Below are 20,059 nucleotides of genomic sequence, written 5' to 3' on the forward strand. Positions count from 1 at the left end.
GCCAGCAGCTGACTTTTGAGCTCCTGTTGGATTCTCTGCTCCCACCCGTCACCAAATACCATGGTGGGATGGGAGAATGACACTCTTAAGTGTCGGGACATGGAGGTCAGGTAAGTGGTAGGAGTCCTGAGGAGGGGAAGGCAGGAAGCACCTGGAGTGGGGTGGGGAGGGGGTACATTTGGGGTCCAGGGGGCTTCAGGGGGATAGGCTGGGGGGGGGGGGGGGGGCGGGTATACCTAAAGACTTCAGATGGGAGCAGCCTCTTTCCCACCCAAGATGTAGGTTTTTATATTTTACTATTCCTTTCCCGAGTCAAGTTGAGTCTGGGTAGGAAAAGGCCCTTGCATTCCATGAGCTGTGGCCACTTAAGGGGCTTAACTGGGGCGAGGGCAGGCTTCTTCCTGCCACCAAGGCCCTGCCCACCCCACAATAAAATTGCTTCTGGGTAGGGGCATATGGGATGCTGGGGGTATCTCCTCATGCCATTTCATGCTCCACCCCGCCATAAAACTCATTGATCAGGTGAGGCTAAAATTTATGTCATAATCAGGACTACCTCATTTCCATCTTAGAAGAATATATGAGGGGGGGCAGAATTGTCCCAAAAAAACAAAATGCCCGATGGGCAGGAAAACGGGAGATTTTTCCACCCGTTTCTTGGGCAAATTTAGTTGAATGAATCTCTGGCACTTGGTGCATCACAGAATGCTGCAGAGGGATTCAGCCTGGTAAGTAGGGGGTGGGCGTGAACCCGCTGGAGAAGCCGGCAGCATAGTGCTCAGCGGCCCACTGCGCATGTGCCGATTTGGCAGTGGGGAGATTGGTGCATGCACACTGACCCCCCCATTGCCAGCACCTAATCGCCGACCTTCCGATTGCTTCCCAGGCATCCCATCCGATCGCTGGCTTCCCAACCCTCCCCATCCCCGTCAATTGCCGCCCTACCCGATTACCTCCCCATGTGCAGTCCCAATTTACCCCCCATGTGCAACCCTGATCACCCCCACGTAACCTCTCCAACCGATCCCTAATGCAGTGCATAGTGGGTCCCCCCCCACAGGTGGGCAGTGTCAGTTTGCCCTTGGGCAGTGCCAGGGTGCCCAGTGGGGAGTGCCAGGTTGGCACTCCCCACTAGGGCAACTACCTGCCCCCGACCTCCCGTGGGAGGTCTCCCTGACCTCTGTTCCCATAGGGTGGGGTGATCATGCCTGGTTCCCGTTGATGGAGACCAGCTTTAATCCTCGCTGGTGGGAACCTCTCCTGGTGTCGGAGGGAGACATTAGCAAGCCTGGAGAATACCATCCTGGGCTTGCTAATCATATTGAAATGTCAATTTCTATATGGTAATCAGCCTTGCACAGATTTCCGGCATGAAGCTGATTACATCAAAAAGCATGTCTGAGAGGTTGTGATCGGCCAGATGCAGGTCTTGACTCCTGCTACAGGCCCCCCACTGATGTCTCCCAACCCACTGCACTACTGGAGCAGGAGAATTGCCCCATGGTGCCTGCTTCAACCAGTTTGCAACTGAGAATCCCATTCTCTAACCATCCACTATGTAAAGAAGTTTACTTAACCTCTAATTCTTTTTGTAATTATTGGTTTATAAAACATAGAACATCCTGAGCTTTTTAAATAGAGACATGAAGCAAAAAAGCAAGAAAGTTATGCTAAACTTGTCTAAATCACTGATTTGTCTTCAACTGGAGTATTGCAACCAGTTCTGGGCGTCACACTTTAGGAAGGATGTGAACGCATTCTCACCATTTTGTGTCATCCTCATCACTTGCCTTCTCACCTATTTTTGTGTCTTCTACAAACTTGGTAATAGTACATTCACTTCCCTTGTCCTAGTCATTAATATATATCATAATAATTGTGACCACAGCACTGATCCCTGTGGTACTCCACTGGTTACAGGTTGTCATCCTGAAAATGTCTCTTATCCCAACTCTCTGTCTTCTATGAGTTAGCCAATCCTCTATAAAAGCTAATATACTAGCCCCAACACCCAACAGGGGGCTATAGTCCAAAGATGTGCATGTTAGGTTGACTGGTCATGCTAAATTGACTCTAGTGTTGGGTTTAGCAGGGTAAACATGTGGGGTTACGGGAATAAGCCCTGGGTGGGATTGTGGTCGGTGCAGATCTGATGGGCTGAATGGTCTCCTGCACTGTAAGGATTCTATGATTCTATAGACTTCTCCCATCTGTGTCTTGTTCCGCTTGTTATTTATTTACCTCTGCCCATATGGGTGAAAGGTGAATTGTTCCTTTAGAGAGTGAGCACAAACACAATGGGCTGAATGGCCTTCTGTTCTGTAACTATTCTATGATTTGTGCTCTCTCATTTATCTTGCCGATCAATGAAAATGAAAATCATCTGGGTCCCCATACATTTCCCCTCCCTGCCTTCATCTACATACCCTGTTGTTTTCTCTGGCTGGGTTGTCTAGAACAAGGGGTCACTGTCCCAGGATACCAGATCGGCCCTTTAGGATTGAGATGAGGAGAAATTTCTTCACTAAAAGGGTGGTGAATCTGTGTAATTCTCTATCACAGAAGGTTGTGGAGGCGTCACGATGTACTTGAGAAGAAAATAGAATTCCCCACATTAAAGGTGTCATAGGGTATGGGGAGAGCATAGGAATATTGGGTTGAGATAGAGCAGTGGTTCCCAATCGCTGTGGCAGGGCACAAGGAAGCTTGCAAGTCTGCCACAGCCTGTTGCAGTTTTTAAACAGTGCACGCCGCAGGAACCCGAGAAAGATCAAGAAAAATACTGGGAGTGTAGCAGACTCAGAGTTAGTGTGGTAGTGAGGAGAGCAAAGAAAGGGGGATCAGGAGTGTGGCAGGTTCAGAGCTCTGACGGCTGATGTGAGCCCAGTGTAAATGCCTTCTTTAGTGAACACTTGGCAGCCACAAAATCTGAGGGGTAGGAAGACCTGCCCGATGCTGCTGATGCACTTACTTTCCAGAAACCTCTCCTTCATTTTCTTGGCACATTCCTTGGGGTCTTGCATTGCAGGTGAGAAAGTTTTCCCTCGTTTTTACAAAAGTGCATTCCCATTTTCCTCATCACACGCAATGGGAAATGTCCGTCCAAATTAGCACTCACCCCGTTTGCAAAAATACTGCCACTTAGTTTCAATTTCATTTTTCATTCTTAAATAACATGTCGCAGGCAATGATATGAATTCTAGCCAAAGTTACTAATGGGCGTGCATGTTGTGAGTGTGCAGACAGTTTGGGATCTGCCTTTGCAGGCAGGTTGCTACTGGGAGACATGTCTGCACAGTAAATACAGTAAGAAGTTTAACAACACCAGGTTAAAGTCCAACAGGTTTATTTGGTAGCAAATACCACACAAGCTTTCGGAGCTCCAAGCCTCTTCTTCAGGTGAGTGGGAATTCTGTTCACAAACAGGGCATATAAAGACAGTGTGACATGAACCCAATATCCCGGTTGAGGCCGTTGTGGCCACGTTATCGCACGTTGAGGCCGATATTGGGTTCATGTCACACTATTTGTAACCCCCACAGCCTGCCTGGACCTGCGGAGTTTCACTGGCTGTCTTGTCTGGAGACAATACACATCTTTTTAGCCTGTCTTGATGCTCTCTCCACTCACGTTGTTTGTATCTTAAAGACTTGATTAGCTGTAAGTATTCGCATTCCAACCATTATTCATGTAAATTGAGTCTGTGTCTTTATATGCCCTGTTTGTGAACAGAATTCCCACTCACCTGAAGAAGGGGCTTCGAGCTCCGAAAGCTTGTGTGGCTTTTGCTACCAAATAAACCTGTTGGACTTTAACCTGGTGTTGTTAAACTTCTTACTGTGTTTACCCCAGTTTGCCGGCATCTCCACATCATGCACAGTAAATAACAGTGACAGGCACACTCCCTTCAGACCTGGCACCTCACTTTGGCAGTAAAACACAAGGCTGACAATGTAATGGAGTAGGAGTAATCACATGTTGATACTCCACCCCTCTCCCCACTGCAAAGTACTTATGAAAAAAAGCTCCATTTGCATCGTCCCTGTTTAATACCCCATGTCTGCCTGCAATAGCCTCATCTCAGTGCAACTTTGCTTGACTCAGTCATGTCGACAATCTGCAGTTCCAGAGCTGCAGTACAACCATTGTGGTTAAACTGCAGGAATTCAGGAATACTTTATCCTGCTGAGAACTGAAGTTTGTCCTCTAGTAAGACCGTAACTATAATAATTCCAAGTAAATGTGACGTTTTGGAGCAATCCATTCAGCTGAAAAAAGGAGGACATGCTGTGGAATTGTTTGTCGCATTGAAGTGTGCCATGTTACTGAAAAGGTTGGGAACCCACTGAGATCAGCCATGATCATTTGAATGGTGCAGCAGGCTTGAAGAGTGAGTCCTATCTTACTCGTATATTTTGATGTTTCTATGTTTACTGTGAACCTTCCTCTCCACACCCCCTTCTCCCTTCGGTCCCACTTCCCCCCCTGGCATTTCCCCTCTTTCCCCCCCCGCCCCCTCTCCACTGCAACACTGCTCTCTCCCGGCAGGTGGCGGTCCTGTGCCGGGCTCTGCTTTCGCTGCTGGATCCGGATCTAGGCCGAGGACGGCTCGCTGGTGCCGGGGATGAAGGCCGCTCAGCAGCTGATGAAAGTGTTCGTGACCCGCCGGATTCCGAAGGAGGGGCTGAAGGTGCTGTCCGAGTCCGGGATGTGAGTAAGCGCCGGGCGGGGGTGGCAGCACTCAAACCCTCAGAGTTTGTCCTGAGGTAAAGGAGCAATGGCAATAGATGGAAGGTCATCAACATTGAAATCTCTGCCTGTCGCCACAGAGACTGCCTGCTGCTGAGTATCCCCAGCACTCAATTTCCAGATTCTGAAACACACTGATTAGAGTTTCCTTCACTTTTTCAGTGAAAACTGTTTCAATGATTACACCAAAAGCTTTTGGATAACTTTTTATAGGGCCCAGTGAGGGTTAATTAGCAAAAGGTCACATCATTTTACTGCACTTTCTGATATAGCAAGAAGTCTCACAACACCAGGTTAAAGTCCAACAGGTTTATTTGGAATCATGAGCTTTCGGAGCGCTGCTCCTTCCTCCGATGAGTTTGAGAAACCGACCTCCACTCGCCCGATGAAGGAGCTGCACTCCAAAAGCTCGTGATTCCAAATAAACCTGTTGGACCTTAACCTGGTGTTGTGAGGCTTATTATTGTGCCCACTCCAGTCCAATGCCGGCATCTCCACAACACCACTTTGATATACTTCAATCTTTTTGTAGTCCTGCAGAAACCATGTGTGTTGTTCACTGGTGAAACCTCCCTGTGAACTGCATGGAAACTCTCATTGCTTTTTCCCTCTGTCACTGATCTTTGCTCAAGGAGCTGATTATACATAATGTGTTAACTTAATGCAGAGTATTTGACAAATGGAACACATTTCATCCTTGAATCACTGAATCAATGAACATTCTGCAAACTCTGTACAAGTTTAATTCCCAATCAAGTTTGCCCAATCAAAGTTTAATTGTTCTAATTACTTAACTAATCTGGTTGAACTGTAGTTGTAGAGAAGGAGCCCGTCAAGCCTAAGGTGGCTCTCTGAAAAAGCCATCGCCTTGGTCCTTGCAGTTGTAAATCTTTTTTCAAACATAGTTAAATTCCCTTTTTAAAGCACTTTAAGTGCTGTTTTCAGTGGAGTATTTAGCACCCTAACAACTCCCTGCTTAAAACATTATTCTAACCGCTGCCTTTGTTCTTTTGCTGATCTTAAATTTCTGCCATTAGTTTTCAATGCTGTGGAAGTATTTTTGATTTAACTTATGCTCATAATTTTGACAATTTTAAATCACCTCTGTTCCAATAGTAAAACGAGAATGTGGCAAGGTGTATTCAGGACACACTCTCTGTCCCAATTGGAGCATTGATGATTGCTCCATTAATTTGAGTTCTATCCAGTCTCTACATTTGAGGCTGTAGATGCTATCCCAGAGCTCACACACCATTGATTCTCCATGACCCTAAGAAGCAAAAGGAACTGTCCTGAGTTGATCTTCAGTGTCATAACCACAAATAGCATTTCATTGTCTTAATATGATGCCTGCATATTATTGACTCCTTATCTCCCTCTTCCACTCTGGGTGTAAAGGAACAGTAGCAACAGTTGGACAGTATCATGTGGTTAGGTCAATTTTTTTTATCATGAGTTGACATTCAATTTGTGGTTTTAGCTAGCTTCTGAACGATGTTTCTTCAAAATCAGTTTCATTTTGAACAGGCAAATGAAATTCAATCAGGAAAAGTGTGAGGTTGTGCATTTGGGGAGGGCAAACAAAGCAAGGGAGTACTCAATAAACAGGAAGATTTTTGATTTTATTATTGTCACATGTATTAGCATACAGTGAAAAATATTGTTTCTTACACGCTATACAGACAAACGGGATGTTCATAGAGAAGGAAAGAAGAGAATGCAGAATGTAGTGTTACAGTCATAGCATGGGTTTAGAGAAAGATCAACTTAATGCAAGGTAGGTCCATTCAAAACTCTGATGGCAGCAGGGAAGAAGCTGTTCATGAGTTGATTGGTATGTGACCTCAGACTTTTGTATCTTTTTCCCAATGGAAGAAGGTGGAAGAGAGTATGTTCAGGGACCGTGGGGTCCTTGATTATGCTGGCTGCTTTTCCAAGGCAACGGGAGGTGTAGACAGTATCAATGGATGGGAGGCTGGTTTGCATGATAGACTGGGCTTCGTTCACGACCCTTTGTAGTTTTTTGCGGTCTTGGGCAGAGCAGGAGCCATACCAAGCTGTGATACAACCAGATGTATCTGTAAAAGTTGGTGAGAGTCATAGCGGACATGCCAAATTTTCTTAGCCTCCTGAGAAAGTAGAGGTGTTGGTGGGCTTTCTTAACAATAGCATCGGCATGGAGAGACCAAGACAGGTTGTTGGTGATCTGGACACCTAAAAACTTGAATCTCTCAACCATTTCCACTTCACACCCGTTGATGTAGACAGGGGCATGTTCTCCTCTACGCTTCCTGAAGTCAATGACTATCTCCTTCATTTTGTTGGCATTGAGGGAGAGATTATTGTCGTCGCACTAGTTCACCAGATTCTCTATCTCTTTCCTGTATTCCGTCTCACCATTGTTTGAGATCCGACCCATTATGGTGGTGTCACCAGCAAATTTGAAAATTAGTTGGAGGGGAATTTGGCCCCCCAGTCATAGGTATATAAGGAGTATAGCAAGGGGCTGCGGACACAGCCTTGTGGGGATATTGAGAGGGGTTGAGAAAGTGAGAGATCTTGGAGTGCATGTGCACAAGTCCCTGACGGTGGTAAGACCATTGGACAAGGTGGTCAAAAAAGCCTATGGAATGCTTTCTTTGATTGGGCATGGTATTGAATACAAAAGCAGGGATGTAATGATAAAACTGTATAAAATGCTGGTTAGGCCACAGCTGGAATTTTGTGTACAGCTCTGGTTACATTACAGGAAAGACATAATTGCTCTGGAGAGAGTGCAGAGGAGATGTACAAGAATATTGCCAGGGCTTGAAAATTGCAGCAATGAGGAAAGATTGGATAGGCTGAGGTTGTTTTCCTTAGAACGGAGGAGACTAAGGGTGAACTAAGTGAAGTGTACAAAATTATGAGGAGACTAGATAGGGTAGACAGGAAAGAGGGTAGCAAGAGGCATTTAAGGTGATAGAAGGATGAGGGGACATGAGGAAAAACCTTTTCACCCAGAAGGTGGTAGGCATCTGGAATTCACTGCCCAAGTTGGTGATTGAGCTGAAATGCTCAATTCTTTTAAAAGATACCTGAATCTGCACCTATAATACTGTAACCCGCAAGGCTACGGACCGGATGCTGGAAAGTGGGATTAAAATGAGCAGCTAGTTTCTTCTTTCTCTGTTTTGGCCGGCGCAGACACGATGGGCTGAATGGCCTCTTTCTGCAAGGTGTAACTTTTCAGTGGTTTTACTTTGTCCAGTACAGCATTTTGGAGCTTAATGTGGGACTTGTATTTAACTGCGAGTATATGTTAGTTGTGGCTGATTGATTTTGCTCTGCTGTTATGTTTCAGTTGCAATATTCAGCAATGGGATTCTGATGAGCCAGTTCCTAAGGAAGAGTTGCTGAAGGGAATTGCAGGAGCGCATGGCCTGTTCTGTATGCTAACGGACAAGATCGATGATGAGGTTTTACAAGCAGCAGGTATACAGTCAATGTTTTGTCACAAAACTTGTGGGAGGCGATAACCTAGTAGTATTATCACTAGACTCTTAATCCAGAAACTCAGCTAATGTTTTGGGGACCTGGGTTCGAATCCGCCACAGCAGATGGTGGAATTTGAAGTCAATAAAAAATATCTGGAATTAAAAATCTACTGATGACCATGAAACCATTGTCGATTGTTGGAAAAACCCATCTGGTTCACTAATGTCCTTTAGGGAAGGAAATCTGCCGTCCTTACCTGGCCTGGCCTACATATGACCCCAGAGCCACAGCAATGTGGTTGACTCTCAGCTGCCCTCTGAACAAAGACAACCAGGGATGGGCAATAAATGTTGGCCAGCCAGCGACACCCATGTTCCATAAATGAATAAAAAAAACTGACTGTTATATAGAGGGGCTGGCTAGCAACTGCAGTGTTTTATTGTGAAAACCCAGCAGCCACATAGTCGACCACAAATATCTGCAACCTGCCAGTAATGGTGGGGGATGATGAAAGAGAATATCCTTCCTGTATATCTCTTCCTTTCTGTTTAAGTGATAGTGTGTGTGCAGCAGCTTTATTATTCTTTCCAGACCACCAAGAAAACAGATCGAGACTTTGATGTAGGGAGAGAGAGCCCACAATGATATGATGGCTGCACTATGAAGAAAGATCTGACTTCCATCATGCTGGTGCAACTCCTTTGACTAGCTGCAAGCAGAGTGATCCTAAATGGAAAATGTTTGGCATTTTTCTGACTTAGTTCATTGATAGTGTGTCTTGCTGCTGATCATTAAGAGTCCTGTCACGTGGATGAAAAGGTTGTGAACCAACACCTTCAATGTGGGGGTGCAGCAAAACATAAAGACTTGGATTTAAAATGGAGGGGTTACATTGAAGAGAATTGTTCCAGGCTTTAACTGTCAGGATTTGCTGATAAACTGCTGCAAGAACCGACATTTACTCTTCTATAGAATCCCTGCAGTGCAGAAGGAGTAAGAAGTTTAACAACACCAGGTTAAAGTCCAACAGGTTTATTTGGTAGCAAAAACCACACAAGCTTTCGGAGCTCCAAGCCCCTTCTTCAGGTGAGTGGAATTCTGTTCACAAACAGAGCATATAAAGACACAGACTCAATTTACATGAATAATGGTTGGAATGCGAATACTTACAACTAATCAAGTCTTTAAGAAACAAAACAACGTGAGTGGAGAGAGCATCAAGACAGGCTAAAAAGATGTGTATTGTCTCCAGACAATACACATTGTCTGGACTCTATTGTCTGGAGACAATACACATCTTTTTAGCCTGTCTTGATGCTCTCTCCACTCACGTTGTTTTGTTTCTTAAAGACTTGATTAGTTGTAAGTATTCGTATTCCAACCATTATTCATGTAAATTGAGTCTGTGTCTTTATATGCTCTGTTTGTGAACAGAATTCCACTCACCTGAAGAAGGGGCTTGGAGCTCCGAAAGCTTGTGTGGATTTTGCTACCAAATAAACCTGTTGGACTTTAACCTGGTGTTGTTAAACTTCTTACTGTGTTTACCCCAGTCCAACGCCGGCATCTCCACATCATGCAGAAGGAGGCCATCTGGCCCATCAAGTCTGCACCGACTCTCCAAAAGCGAATCCCACCCGGGCCCACCCCGCCCCTATCCGCATAACTCCACGCATTTACCATGGCCAATCCACCTAACCTGCACATTTTTGGACTAAGAGAGGAAACCCATGCATTCTTGGACTTCCTTATCCCCAGCGATTAGGTTCAGTCTGTTCTTTACCTGACCAATTCAGCAACGTTCCATGCTGGTTTAAAGTAATGCTTCACTTTGAAGAAATTTATTTGTTCTTGTTCTGTTCCAGGGACAAATTTGAAAGTTATCAGCACACTATCCGTTGGATTTGACCATCTCTCTCTGGAAGGAATTAAGAAACGGTAGGATCTATTTTAATGTGTGTTTTTTTTATTCTTGGGATGTGGGCACAGCTCACTCACCATCCTGGTTTGGAACTATATCGCTGTTCCCTCACTGTCACTGAGTCAAAATCCTGGAACTCCCTCCCTAATAGCACTGTGGGAGTACCTACACCTTTTGGGGACTGCCGCGGTTCAAGAAGGCAGCTCATTACCATCAACTCAAGGGCATTTAGGGATGGACAATAAATGCTTACCCAAGTACCTAGAGATGCTTTAATGCAATACTCTGAGCTGTTGGCTAGATAAATGCTGAACTCCACAGTAGATTCTGTCAATTGCAGTTAGTGAGTGATCTTTTAGAATCAAATTACTTTTATAAATGTACAATGATGTTTAAAAGTCAGGCTTTAAAGGAGCTAATTACAAACCTCCTTGTAATTCGGAATCAAATAAATTAAAACACAATTTTGTGTCTCATTTTTCAAGACTTGTTCTAATTTTTAAAATATCACGTTTTTTAGAATCCTCTCCAGGCAGGCTTGGGTCTTTGAAACCTGAATTCTGCTCTCCATTGTGAGAAGTCTCACAACACCAGGTTAAAGTCCAACAGGTTTATTTGGAATCACGAGCTTTCAGAGCATTGCTCCTTCATCAGGTGAGAATCAGATGAAGAAACAGCGCTCTGAAAGCTTGCGATTTCACATAAACCTGTTGGACTTTAACCTGGTGTGAGATCTCTTACTGTGCCCACCCTAGTCCAACGCCTCCATCTCCACATCATGGCTACTCTCCATTGTCTGTCCTCTTGTTCTGCACTGAGAATCTCTCTCCACCTCTTTAGTTGGCTACTTTGTACTCTTTCCCTCCACATCCATTCCAAGGTCACCTTCTTGACTTTGTCATCACATCTGGCTTGCCTCCTTGAGGTCTCCATCTCTAACTGATCAGGTTCTTTCCAATCACTTTCATATCTGCTACTTTCTCATCTCATCTCTGTCTGTTCATTCCCCACATCCTTCAATATCCCACTAGTCCAACCTGCTCACTGCCTTTCTTTTAGTACTTGATCCCACCGAGCCCCAAACCCCAGTTCATTCCCATATCCTTCACTATCCCACCTATTCTAATCCCACTCACTGCCCCGATCCTTGAATATTCTACGCAGTCTAATCCTATTCTCCTTCTTGCACCATATTCTTTAAAGTTCCTCTTCTTAAAATTATCTAATTATCTTTAAAGTATTTCTAGCTTCTTCTTCAACAACATCATATCATGGAGTATTCGACAAACTACTCTCTGAGTGAACATGTTGCTTTTCTGCATTTTTTCCTACTTGCCTTAACTTGCCTCTCGTCACCATCTCACTGCCAGGCGCAGACAACTTATCACTATTTCAGTGCCACTTTTAAAAATGTTTCCTGTGTTTGAAGGGGAATTCGAGTGGGCTACACCCCTGATGTTCTGACCGATGCCACTGCTGAACTCACCGTGGCGTTGCTCCTGGCAACGTCTCGTCGACTGATAGAGGCAACTGCAGAAGTGAGAAAGTAGGTGATGTGTACAAGAAGCAAAGAGCTATTTGAAGATCTTGCTGTTATTTACCAGCGACTTCACTAAGCAATGGGAGAGGGTAACTCATTTGTTTGGTTTGTTCCAGTGGAGGATGGACCAGCTGGAAACCCCTATGGATGTGTGGCTATGGACTGGCAGGAAGCACCGTGGGAATCGTGGGACTGGGAAGAATAGGTACATCCATAAGGAAAATTAGAGACACAATTTTCAGAGCACATTGATTCAGCTGATGATTCTGTGTGTGGAATATACAAAAGATTTTATTTAAAAAATGCTAATTTTCAACACATTTTGCAGCCGTTCAGTAAATGCTGTTTACAATATAATTTGTGTTATTAAAGTATGTTTTTGTATCCAGAAGATACTTAAATGGATTGATGGTGTGATAGCTTCAACTATGTGCAAACTGCATTTCAGGCAGGAATAACTAATAGTTATAAAAGTGATGTGCCTTAATTTGTGCAGATGGTAGAAATTGTTCATTTTATGATAGTTAACAGCTAATTCCATTTAGATGGTGGGAACAATTCATGCTCCCAGTCAAGCTGTTATTTTAGAAATAATGGATTCTTTTCATTTGCCTTCTGCCTGTCGAATGTTTCTTTCAGGCAGCAAGTGGGACTGTGATGAACACAATGAACTCTCTCTCTACCTGACTTGGGGGCGAAGGAGCAAAGGAGAAAATACTGCACTGTAAACTTTCACTGTGATAAGGAGAAAATTCTATAAGGAAGGAACTCCATAATAATTAAATTTTGTTTTTAGGTGGGCTGCATATGTTTTGACAAAACGGTGCTTCACCATGGACCATGTTTCAATATGAAGTAAAACAGGATAATATATATATATATAATATATGTGTGTGTGTGTATACTGGGAGTGATTGGATGTAGACTGTAGTTGCTGGTTTCCAATTGAGATTTGCTTGTCTAGTGTGGATATGGCTGAGTTCAAACACTGTTAAAGGGAGTCAGCAAGAGCACTTCCACACCATACCATTCATCATTAATCTGCATTTCACTTGATTTACTCAAGATGATCATGGGCTCAAACCCTGCTCCAGGACTCGAACTGAAACACTACAGAGATTCTAAATTTTGGATGCAGCATTAAAACCCCTACTTGCCCCCTCAGGTGGACAAAACAGATCCTAGGGTACTTTTTGAAGAAGAGCAGGGAGCATTGCTGATGTCCTGGCCAACATTTACCCCTCAACCAACATCACCAGTAATACATTAATGTACCAGTTATCTCGTTTGCTCTTTGTGAGATTGTTCTGTGCACAAATTAACTGCTCTGTTTCCTTACATTTTAGTGATCACACTTCAGAAACAATTTCTTGATTGTGACATGCTAAGGATGTGAAAGTCACTATATGAATGCAAGAAGTTACTTTATAATTTTTTAAGCACATTACTTTTTTTTTTAGGCCTTGCAATTGCAAACCGTCTGAAGCCATTTGGAGTGAAGAAATTATTTTACACTGGACGTCAGCCCAGGCCTGATGCTGCTGCCCAGATACAGGGTGAATATGGTAAGAAGGGAATCTTAAATTCTTTTTAGGGTCTTGTCCTTTTAGATGCCTATCATGCACAGCTATAGTTTTGTGTTCGATTTAGAGAAAAGTTGTGACATTAGGGTGGCACAGTGTTTAGCACTGGTACCTCACAGCTCCAAGGACCTGGGTTCAATTCCCGGCTTGGGTCAATGTCTTTGTGGAGTTTGCATGTTCTCCCCATGTCTGTGTGGGTTTCCTCCGGGTACTCTGGTTTCCTCCCACACTCCAAGAATGTGCGGGTTGGGTTGATTGGCCATGCTAAATTGCCCCTTAGTGTTCCGGGATGCATAGGTTAGAGGGATTAGTGGGATAAATATGTGAGGTTATGGTGATAAGGCATAGGTGGGATTGTTGGTGTAGACTTGATAGGCCGAATGGCCTCCTTCTGCATTGTAGGGTTTCTATGATTCTATGATTAAATTTCTTCTCTTCCATACTTGTGTCTGTCATGGATCTCCCTTTAGTTTTTTGTTTGAGATTTTCCCACTTCTCTACGGGTTCATGCTGTCATTTCAGTAGTTGCCCCTGAATCACACAATATCTTGTTCAGTTTACACCTGGTTTAGATCCATAAATTACCAGAAGTATTTACTCATTTTGTTAATGTCAGTGCTTGCTGAAACAAAGACAAACATCTTCTGGACAATTTGAAATTCTTGTCATCGTCTCATCCCAAACTCCAAAAGCAAGTTCCAGGTGACCATGATTACCCATAAATTATCACTGGATAGAGTTTACATGCACACAGTCCGATGTCCTTCACCCACAGGAACCTGTGTTACGATTCCCGTAGAGGCGATAACTTTAAACAAGAGATTTGAATTCTCAGGTACCAAGAGAAAGGATCACACAACCAAATTTCAAGTTTTAAGACTTTTATTGCAACAAACAAACTAAAAGCAACATTGGGTAAACACTGTAATGGGCAACTTGTACACTAAACTGCAAAAAGTGTATCTCCTTTCAACTTTCAAGATGACCAATCCTAGGCCGTATACTTTATGCCCCACTGTCCGCAAAATAACAGTTTTCATGAGCATCAGTCAAGCAGTCAGAACCAGTTTCCAACTTCTCTCCATTTTGCCAAGTTGTAATGTCGAATGACTCATCCCTGTTTTTGGAGAGTCTCCAAACCAACCAGAGCAGTAAACTTCGCTCCAGTGATTTCTCCTCCCAGTCTTGTTAGGACTAACCTTCCAGATTTCTTAGTATGCCACAGGATGCGCTTTGACCAGAGACCATATTCCTTCTTGCATCCTGCTTGAATGCTTAGTAATTTACAGAAAAGGTGCTGCTCCTCTCTGCTGACCACACTAGCCACAGTCCTTTGTCTCCCTCGGTGAGACCCTCTCTCTTTTCTACTCAAAACTTGGAGTTGAAAGTCTATTCGCAGTCAGCACAGCTGCTCTCGCCTTTGTTTTCAGATGTGAGCATTTTACATCTTGGTCCTAATGAGTCTCAACCTGTTACGTTCTTATCACATGCAGTGTCCCTGAATACACTAGCTGAAGAATCTGACTTCGTCATCATATCGTGTTCCTTCAGTCCCCAAACAAAGGGAATGTGTAACAGTGACCTTTTTTCCAAAATGAAGAAGACAGCGATATTTATCAATACGAGCAGGTAGGTGACATCATAACTCACTCCTGGTTAACCCCTTCTCTTTTCAGAAGCTAAATGAAGGAGAATTAGACAAGTGTACATTAAATTTCATGAAAACTATTTAGAACTAATCTGTGGAATAATATTTCCATGAGAAAGTGGCCTATCATGGAAGATATTACTCGGGGAGAACTGGAGGGAGTTTAGTATTGATTCACTTAAATCAGTGATAGGTAACTTAGGCTAGTGAGTGTCCTCCTCATCTTAGTGGGCCGCAAGATTGAAATTAGGTTTGCTCATTAACCATGACCGCATGATCGAGATCAATCACATTTAATACATGCCAGATATTTCATAACGAGTTATAGAATATGCGTAATTATTTATAAATTAATAGAAGTCATCAACTTCAAATGGCAAAAGAAATATTTACACTTTGGACACATGGCTCACACAGTCCATGTTGTGTGCACTCACCATATACCTCCCTTCACTTGCGTAACGTGTGGATCACTTCAGTCACACTGGTAGCAAACAAAAACTACACAGACGGGAATCAGCGGAATGTGGCAACCTGCACATATGCAACGGTCAACACAGTGGTTAGCAATGATACCTCACAACGCCAGGGACCCGGGTTCGATTCTGGCCTTGGATGTCTGTCTTTGTGGGGTTTACACGTTCTCCCTGTGAATGCGTGGATTTCTCCGGGGTGTTCTGGTTTCCACCCACAGTCCAAAGGTGTGCACCTTAGATGGATTGGCCATGCTAAATTGTCCTTTAGTGTCCGGGGGACTAGCAGGGTAAATACAGGGATAGGGCCTGGATGGGATTGGTGTCGGTGCAGACCCGATGGGCTGAATGGCCCCCTTCTGCACTGCAGGGATTCTATGAAAATATCTCATGAGAGGTACTCAGCACCCAGATGTGCTGCATGTGGCCTCCAGGCCACAGGTTGCCCACCACTGACTTAACTGTAGATTTCTTTTAGAAAACAACATTTTGGGATGCACTCTTAATAATTTGGGACATAAGTGAAAAATGACTGAAAGGAACTGGTGACTTTGGACTGATCATTCCCGAAGCTCCTCACTGGGTTTTCCTCCATTCCGGACTAATCAATAGCGATTGATAGCTATTGGTCAGCAACTCCATTATTGTTGCATTGTGTGACTAGGTCTACTAAATCAGCATTAGCTATTTTTTGTCTAGCAATTCCTTATGTATGTATTCTAGACATTGTCTAGCTGTTACTGAACCTACACAAAAGTAACAATATTCCCACATGGCCTTGAAACACATTTAGTATTTCTGATGATTTCTTTGTGTCCTGCAGAGGAGCTGTGGTGAACCAGGATGATCTTTATCACGCTCTCAGTACTGGTCAGATCGCTGCAGCAGGGTTAGATGTCACGGTTCCTGAGCCATTACCCACTGATCACCCTCTGCTGTCACTGAAAAACTGTGGTAAGTTATAATTAGCGGGTTACTGGAAGCTGTGGGGTTGGAAAGCTGCTATCAGTCATAATTAAGAACTTTGTAGGAATAATTTGAGAAAAATTTCTTTATAACTGGATAGTTTTTCAGTATTGCATTGTAAAGCTATTGTGAATCAGTTATCCACTGTATTCACACAACATGCAAAAAACTTTGTTCATTGTGATATATGATTAAGTATTAAAATCACCTATTGTTTCACAGTGCAGGTTGGTTGACTGCCAAGTCCATTTGGAGAGCAAGTATGTGAGGAAGGATGAAACCAGGTGTTTAAAAAAGCAATAGTTGTGTCTAGAATATGAACGAAATTGATTATGTTTTCGAATAAGAGCAGAAAACTCACAGCGGGAAATCAGCATTTACAGAATGAGGAAACAAGTTCTTAACCTTCCTTGTTTATATCTATCATATTCTGATGCAGGGTTACACACCTAGAGTGACATTTACCAAGCTTTTCTACAGGTTGACTGACCGGAGTATTTCCACTTGTTCCCTTTTATTTGAAACATTTTGGGTCGGAGGTGCTTATCGGCCAATGTTCCTGCCATTCCAAATCCCACATTAGTTTTCCTCCTGTGATTCTGAAACAACCTTGTGTCCCTCACCTGATGGCAATCTTTGCAATCCCTTTTTTAGGCATAGCTGGATTTTTCTGTTTCACCAAATCTGCTTCTTACACCATTTTGAGACAAAACATCTTATTGATGCCAATTTAGACAACTTAAAATTAGGCCTTAAAAAAAGGGAGAGAGCCAAGACAAATGGGAAGCAGGAATTACAAGTAATGTTGAGCAGGTTCAGTGGCTCTGGAAGCAGGTGTGATAGTTCGGTGGAATAAAAGTTCCTCTCCCATCGTCAGGGGGGATTAGCAGGGTAAATATGTGGGGTTATGGGTATAGGGCCTGGGTGGGATTGTGGTAGGTGCAGACTTGATGGGCCGAATGGCCTCCTCCTGCACTGTAGGGATTCTTTGATTCTATGATGATCGTGAGAGCCAATTTATAAAGACCTACCCTTTGATAAAATAAAAAATTCTCTCTTCTTGATCCTCTCTGGTGGTCTTGTGATGATTGATAGTTGAGCACATAATCTGGACTGACTCTTGTGTGCAGTACTTGCTGGTGCTGTCTTTTAGCCAGATGAAAAAAATCCAACCACACTACTCAAAGAGGAGAATCGGAGTTCTCCATGTGTCCTGGCCAATATTTATCCCTCAATCAACATCAAAAAAACAATTATCTGGTCACTTATCTCATTGCTGTATGTGTGACTATGCAATGAGCAAGCTGGCTAATTACAGCAGGTTCCACAGGTCAAAAATTACTTAATTGACCAAAAAGCGTTTTCAATGTCCTGCATGAAAGCCACTTTAAAGACCTTGGGACTATCACTTCCAGTTTTATGCTGAATGTGACACTCATGTCCATGTTTGTTAAAGGCTGCACGCAGCTGTAAACATTCTGAAGTGTTCTGACATTAAGATCAGGAGCACATAAATGTTTGTTGGTGTGGGCCGTGAAATCTAGTTATTTGTTTTCATTTCAGTTATACTACCTCACATTGGAAGTGCCACTTATGCGACCAGAAACACTATGTCTGTGCTGACAGCCAACAACCTCCTGGCTGGACTCAAAGGAGAGCTGATGCCAAGTGAACTCAAACTGTAACTGGAAACAAATTTTCTTATCATGCGTACATATACATGATTTTTCTTTGTGAATCATCAATAAGTTAAATGTGTGAATTTGTTATTGTTCAGACAACTTTTATTAAGAGGGGAATATACTTGGAAGCGAGGGCAGCACGGTGGCCCAGTGGTCAATACTGGGGACCCACTGGTTCAATTCCAGCTTTCAGTGACTGTCGAGTTTGCACGTTCTCCCCATTTCTGTGTGGGTTTCCTCCGGGTGCTCTGGTTTCCTCCCACAATCCAAAAGTGTGTAGGTTAGGTGGATTAGTTTTGGCAAATGTGTGGCGTTATGGCGATGGGGCAGGGTGGGTGGATCTGGGTAAGATGCCCTGTCAGTGCAGACTCGATGGGCAGTATGGCCTCCTTCTGAACTGTAGGGATTCTATACAGTTTAAGTGTTTTAATGTTATCGAAAGCTATAAGTGTGGAACGGATGTTCTGTAAACATTTTAACTCAGATATAGAATCATTCCTTTTACTACTCATCAGACTAATGTTATGCATTTCATATTATAGAACATGACTAATTTATTCATTTAGTTGTGCACAATCTAGGTTGCAAGGTTGAAGTGGTATGATGCATCTGCTTATGTTTGCTAATTGGTTGATGCTTTTCCTCTTCCAAACCATGATAAATTGGAGCAACGAAATGCAAGTGTAATACCTCTCGAGTCATCTACTCCAAATGTAAGCATCTAGATTGCAGCCCTGTGAATATATTTCATAAACTTAACCTGAGTATAAAGTTTGGATGGGTTGGACTGTGGATGGTCACTCCCAGTTTTGTTTGCTCCCCAGTCTTGAATTTTACAGTCTTGTTCACAAAGTGAATTCAAAGCAAATGGAAATTTAGCAGTTTGTCTTAAGAATTGGAACTTCTTCATTCACGAGAATACAAAAAGGTTAATTGGTGCATCAGAGGGTAGGGAACGCATGCCTTCCATACGTTGAGAATGAACTGTCTATTGTCAGGAAATTGATTTTTCAGAAGATTGTATGAACACTCCTATTAACTTTCCTTAGTCAGCAAATGTGTACTGTAAGCATGAGAGTTTGTTAACATTAAAAAAGATGACTCTGAAACAGTCTGGTGTCACTTGCATATTAAGCTGTCTGGATTTTTTTTTGCACACACACATGCTTATTGAAGCAAGTACACTATAAAACCTCAGTATAACCTCTGGCATAGACAGCAATGTTCTATATACATTTTCCGCATGCTCTTAGTTCTCCACAGACCTGCTGTGTATTTCCAGCATTTTTTGGTTTTATTTCAGATGTAGCTTTCAAATCAAATGATTTCAACAGGAAAAAGAACACGCAAAGTCATGACTTTGGTATTCCCTCCTTGTTACAAGGAAATGTCAAAACTTCCATGACAAGTTACATAAATTAGTGGCAAGATATCTTAAAATCACAATACTAGTATTTACTGGATGTCAGTTGTATATTTATTTACAAAATGGGTTAACCAACAAATTTCTGTGTAACACTGGCTTTCTCTTACTTTGTTACCCTGACACCTATTGTGTTGCTGTTAACAGTTAAATGAGATTTGGGATGTTTGAATCCGTTTTTTAAAAGATAACAATTCCACTCTGCATCTCGCTACATCACTAGTCTGGCCCTCGCCACATCTTGTCAAAATAGTGAGAAGACATGGAGTAATGCTCACTTGTCTCAGGACAGAGGATCTGCTGTAGTTTACCTACTGTTGCCTGACAGTGAATAGGTGTCAGCTTGGCTGAGTTGGTAGCATATGCCTGAGTCAGAAAGTTGTGGGTTCAGACCTTAAAAATATCCAGGCTAACAGTTCGTAAGTCTTTCCAATGTCAAACCAAGAATCTCTCTATCACTAAGGTGGATCTAAAAGATACCACGGTGCTGTTCAACCAGCACACCTTGCTAGCTGTGCGACCTTATCTATAATTCAGCATTAATTATCTGAATGCAAATATGGTAGACAATTTGAGTACAACCAAGTGACCAATTTA

The 20,059-nt window shown here is 43.0% G+C and overlaps 1 protein-coding gene across 2 annotated transcripts; it reads left to right on the forward strand.

Moving 5' to 3' along the window:
* The first annotated feature begins 4,530 nt into the window (after positions 1 to 4,530).
* Positions 4,531 to 19,150, forward strand: LOC144488041 (glyoxylate reductase/hydroxypyruvate reductase-like). Of its 2 annotated transcripts, none has more exons than XM_078206063.1 (9): positions 4,531 to 4,710; positions 8,093 to 8,223; positions 10,092 to 10,164; positions 11,577 to 11,693; positions 11,804 to 11,892; positions 13,148 to 13,252; positions 14,764 to 14,899; positions 16,215 to 16,345; positions 16,580 to 19,150. In XM_078206063.1, exons 1-9 carry the CDS (start codon positions 4,625 to 4,627, stop codon positions 16,591 to 16,593), a joined length of 882 nt encoding a protein of 293 aa, XP_078062189.1. In that variant the 5' UTR covers positions 4,531 to 4,624; the 3' UTR covers positions 16,594 to 19,150. The 2 variants fall into 2 exon arrangements, with proteins under 2 accessions (XP_078062189.1, XP_078062188.1); XM_078206062.1 differs by having other exon boundaries at positions 17,921 to 19,150.
* The last annotated feature ends 909 nt before the right edge of the window (positions 19,151 to 20,059 follow it).

This window comes from Mustelus asterias, unplaced genomic scaffold (assembly GCF_964213995.1).
Source record: "Mustelus asterias unplaced genomic scaffold, sMusAst1.hap1.1 HAP1_SCAFFOLD_1233, whole genome shotgun sequence".
NCBI lineage: Eukaryota > Metazoa > Chordata > Chondrichthyes > Carcharhiniformes > Triakidae > Mustelus > Mustelus asterias.

Coding starts and splice junctions, on each gene's coding strand:
- LOC144488041 (XM_078206062.1), top strand. CDS start 4,625: ATGAAGGCCGCTCAGCAGCTGATGAAAGTGTTCGTGACCCGCCGGATT. Junction 4,711..8,092: donor GTGCTGTCCGAGTCCGGGAT/GTGAGTAAGCGC, acceptor GTTATGTTTCAG/TTGCAATATTCAGCAATGGG. Junction 11,893..13,147: donor CGTGGGACTGGGAAGAATAG/GTACATCCATAA, acceptor TTTTTTTTTTAG/GCCTTGCAATTGCAAACCGT.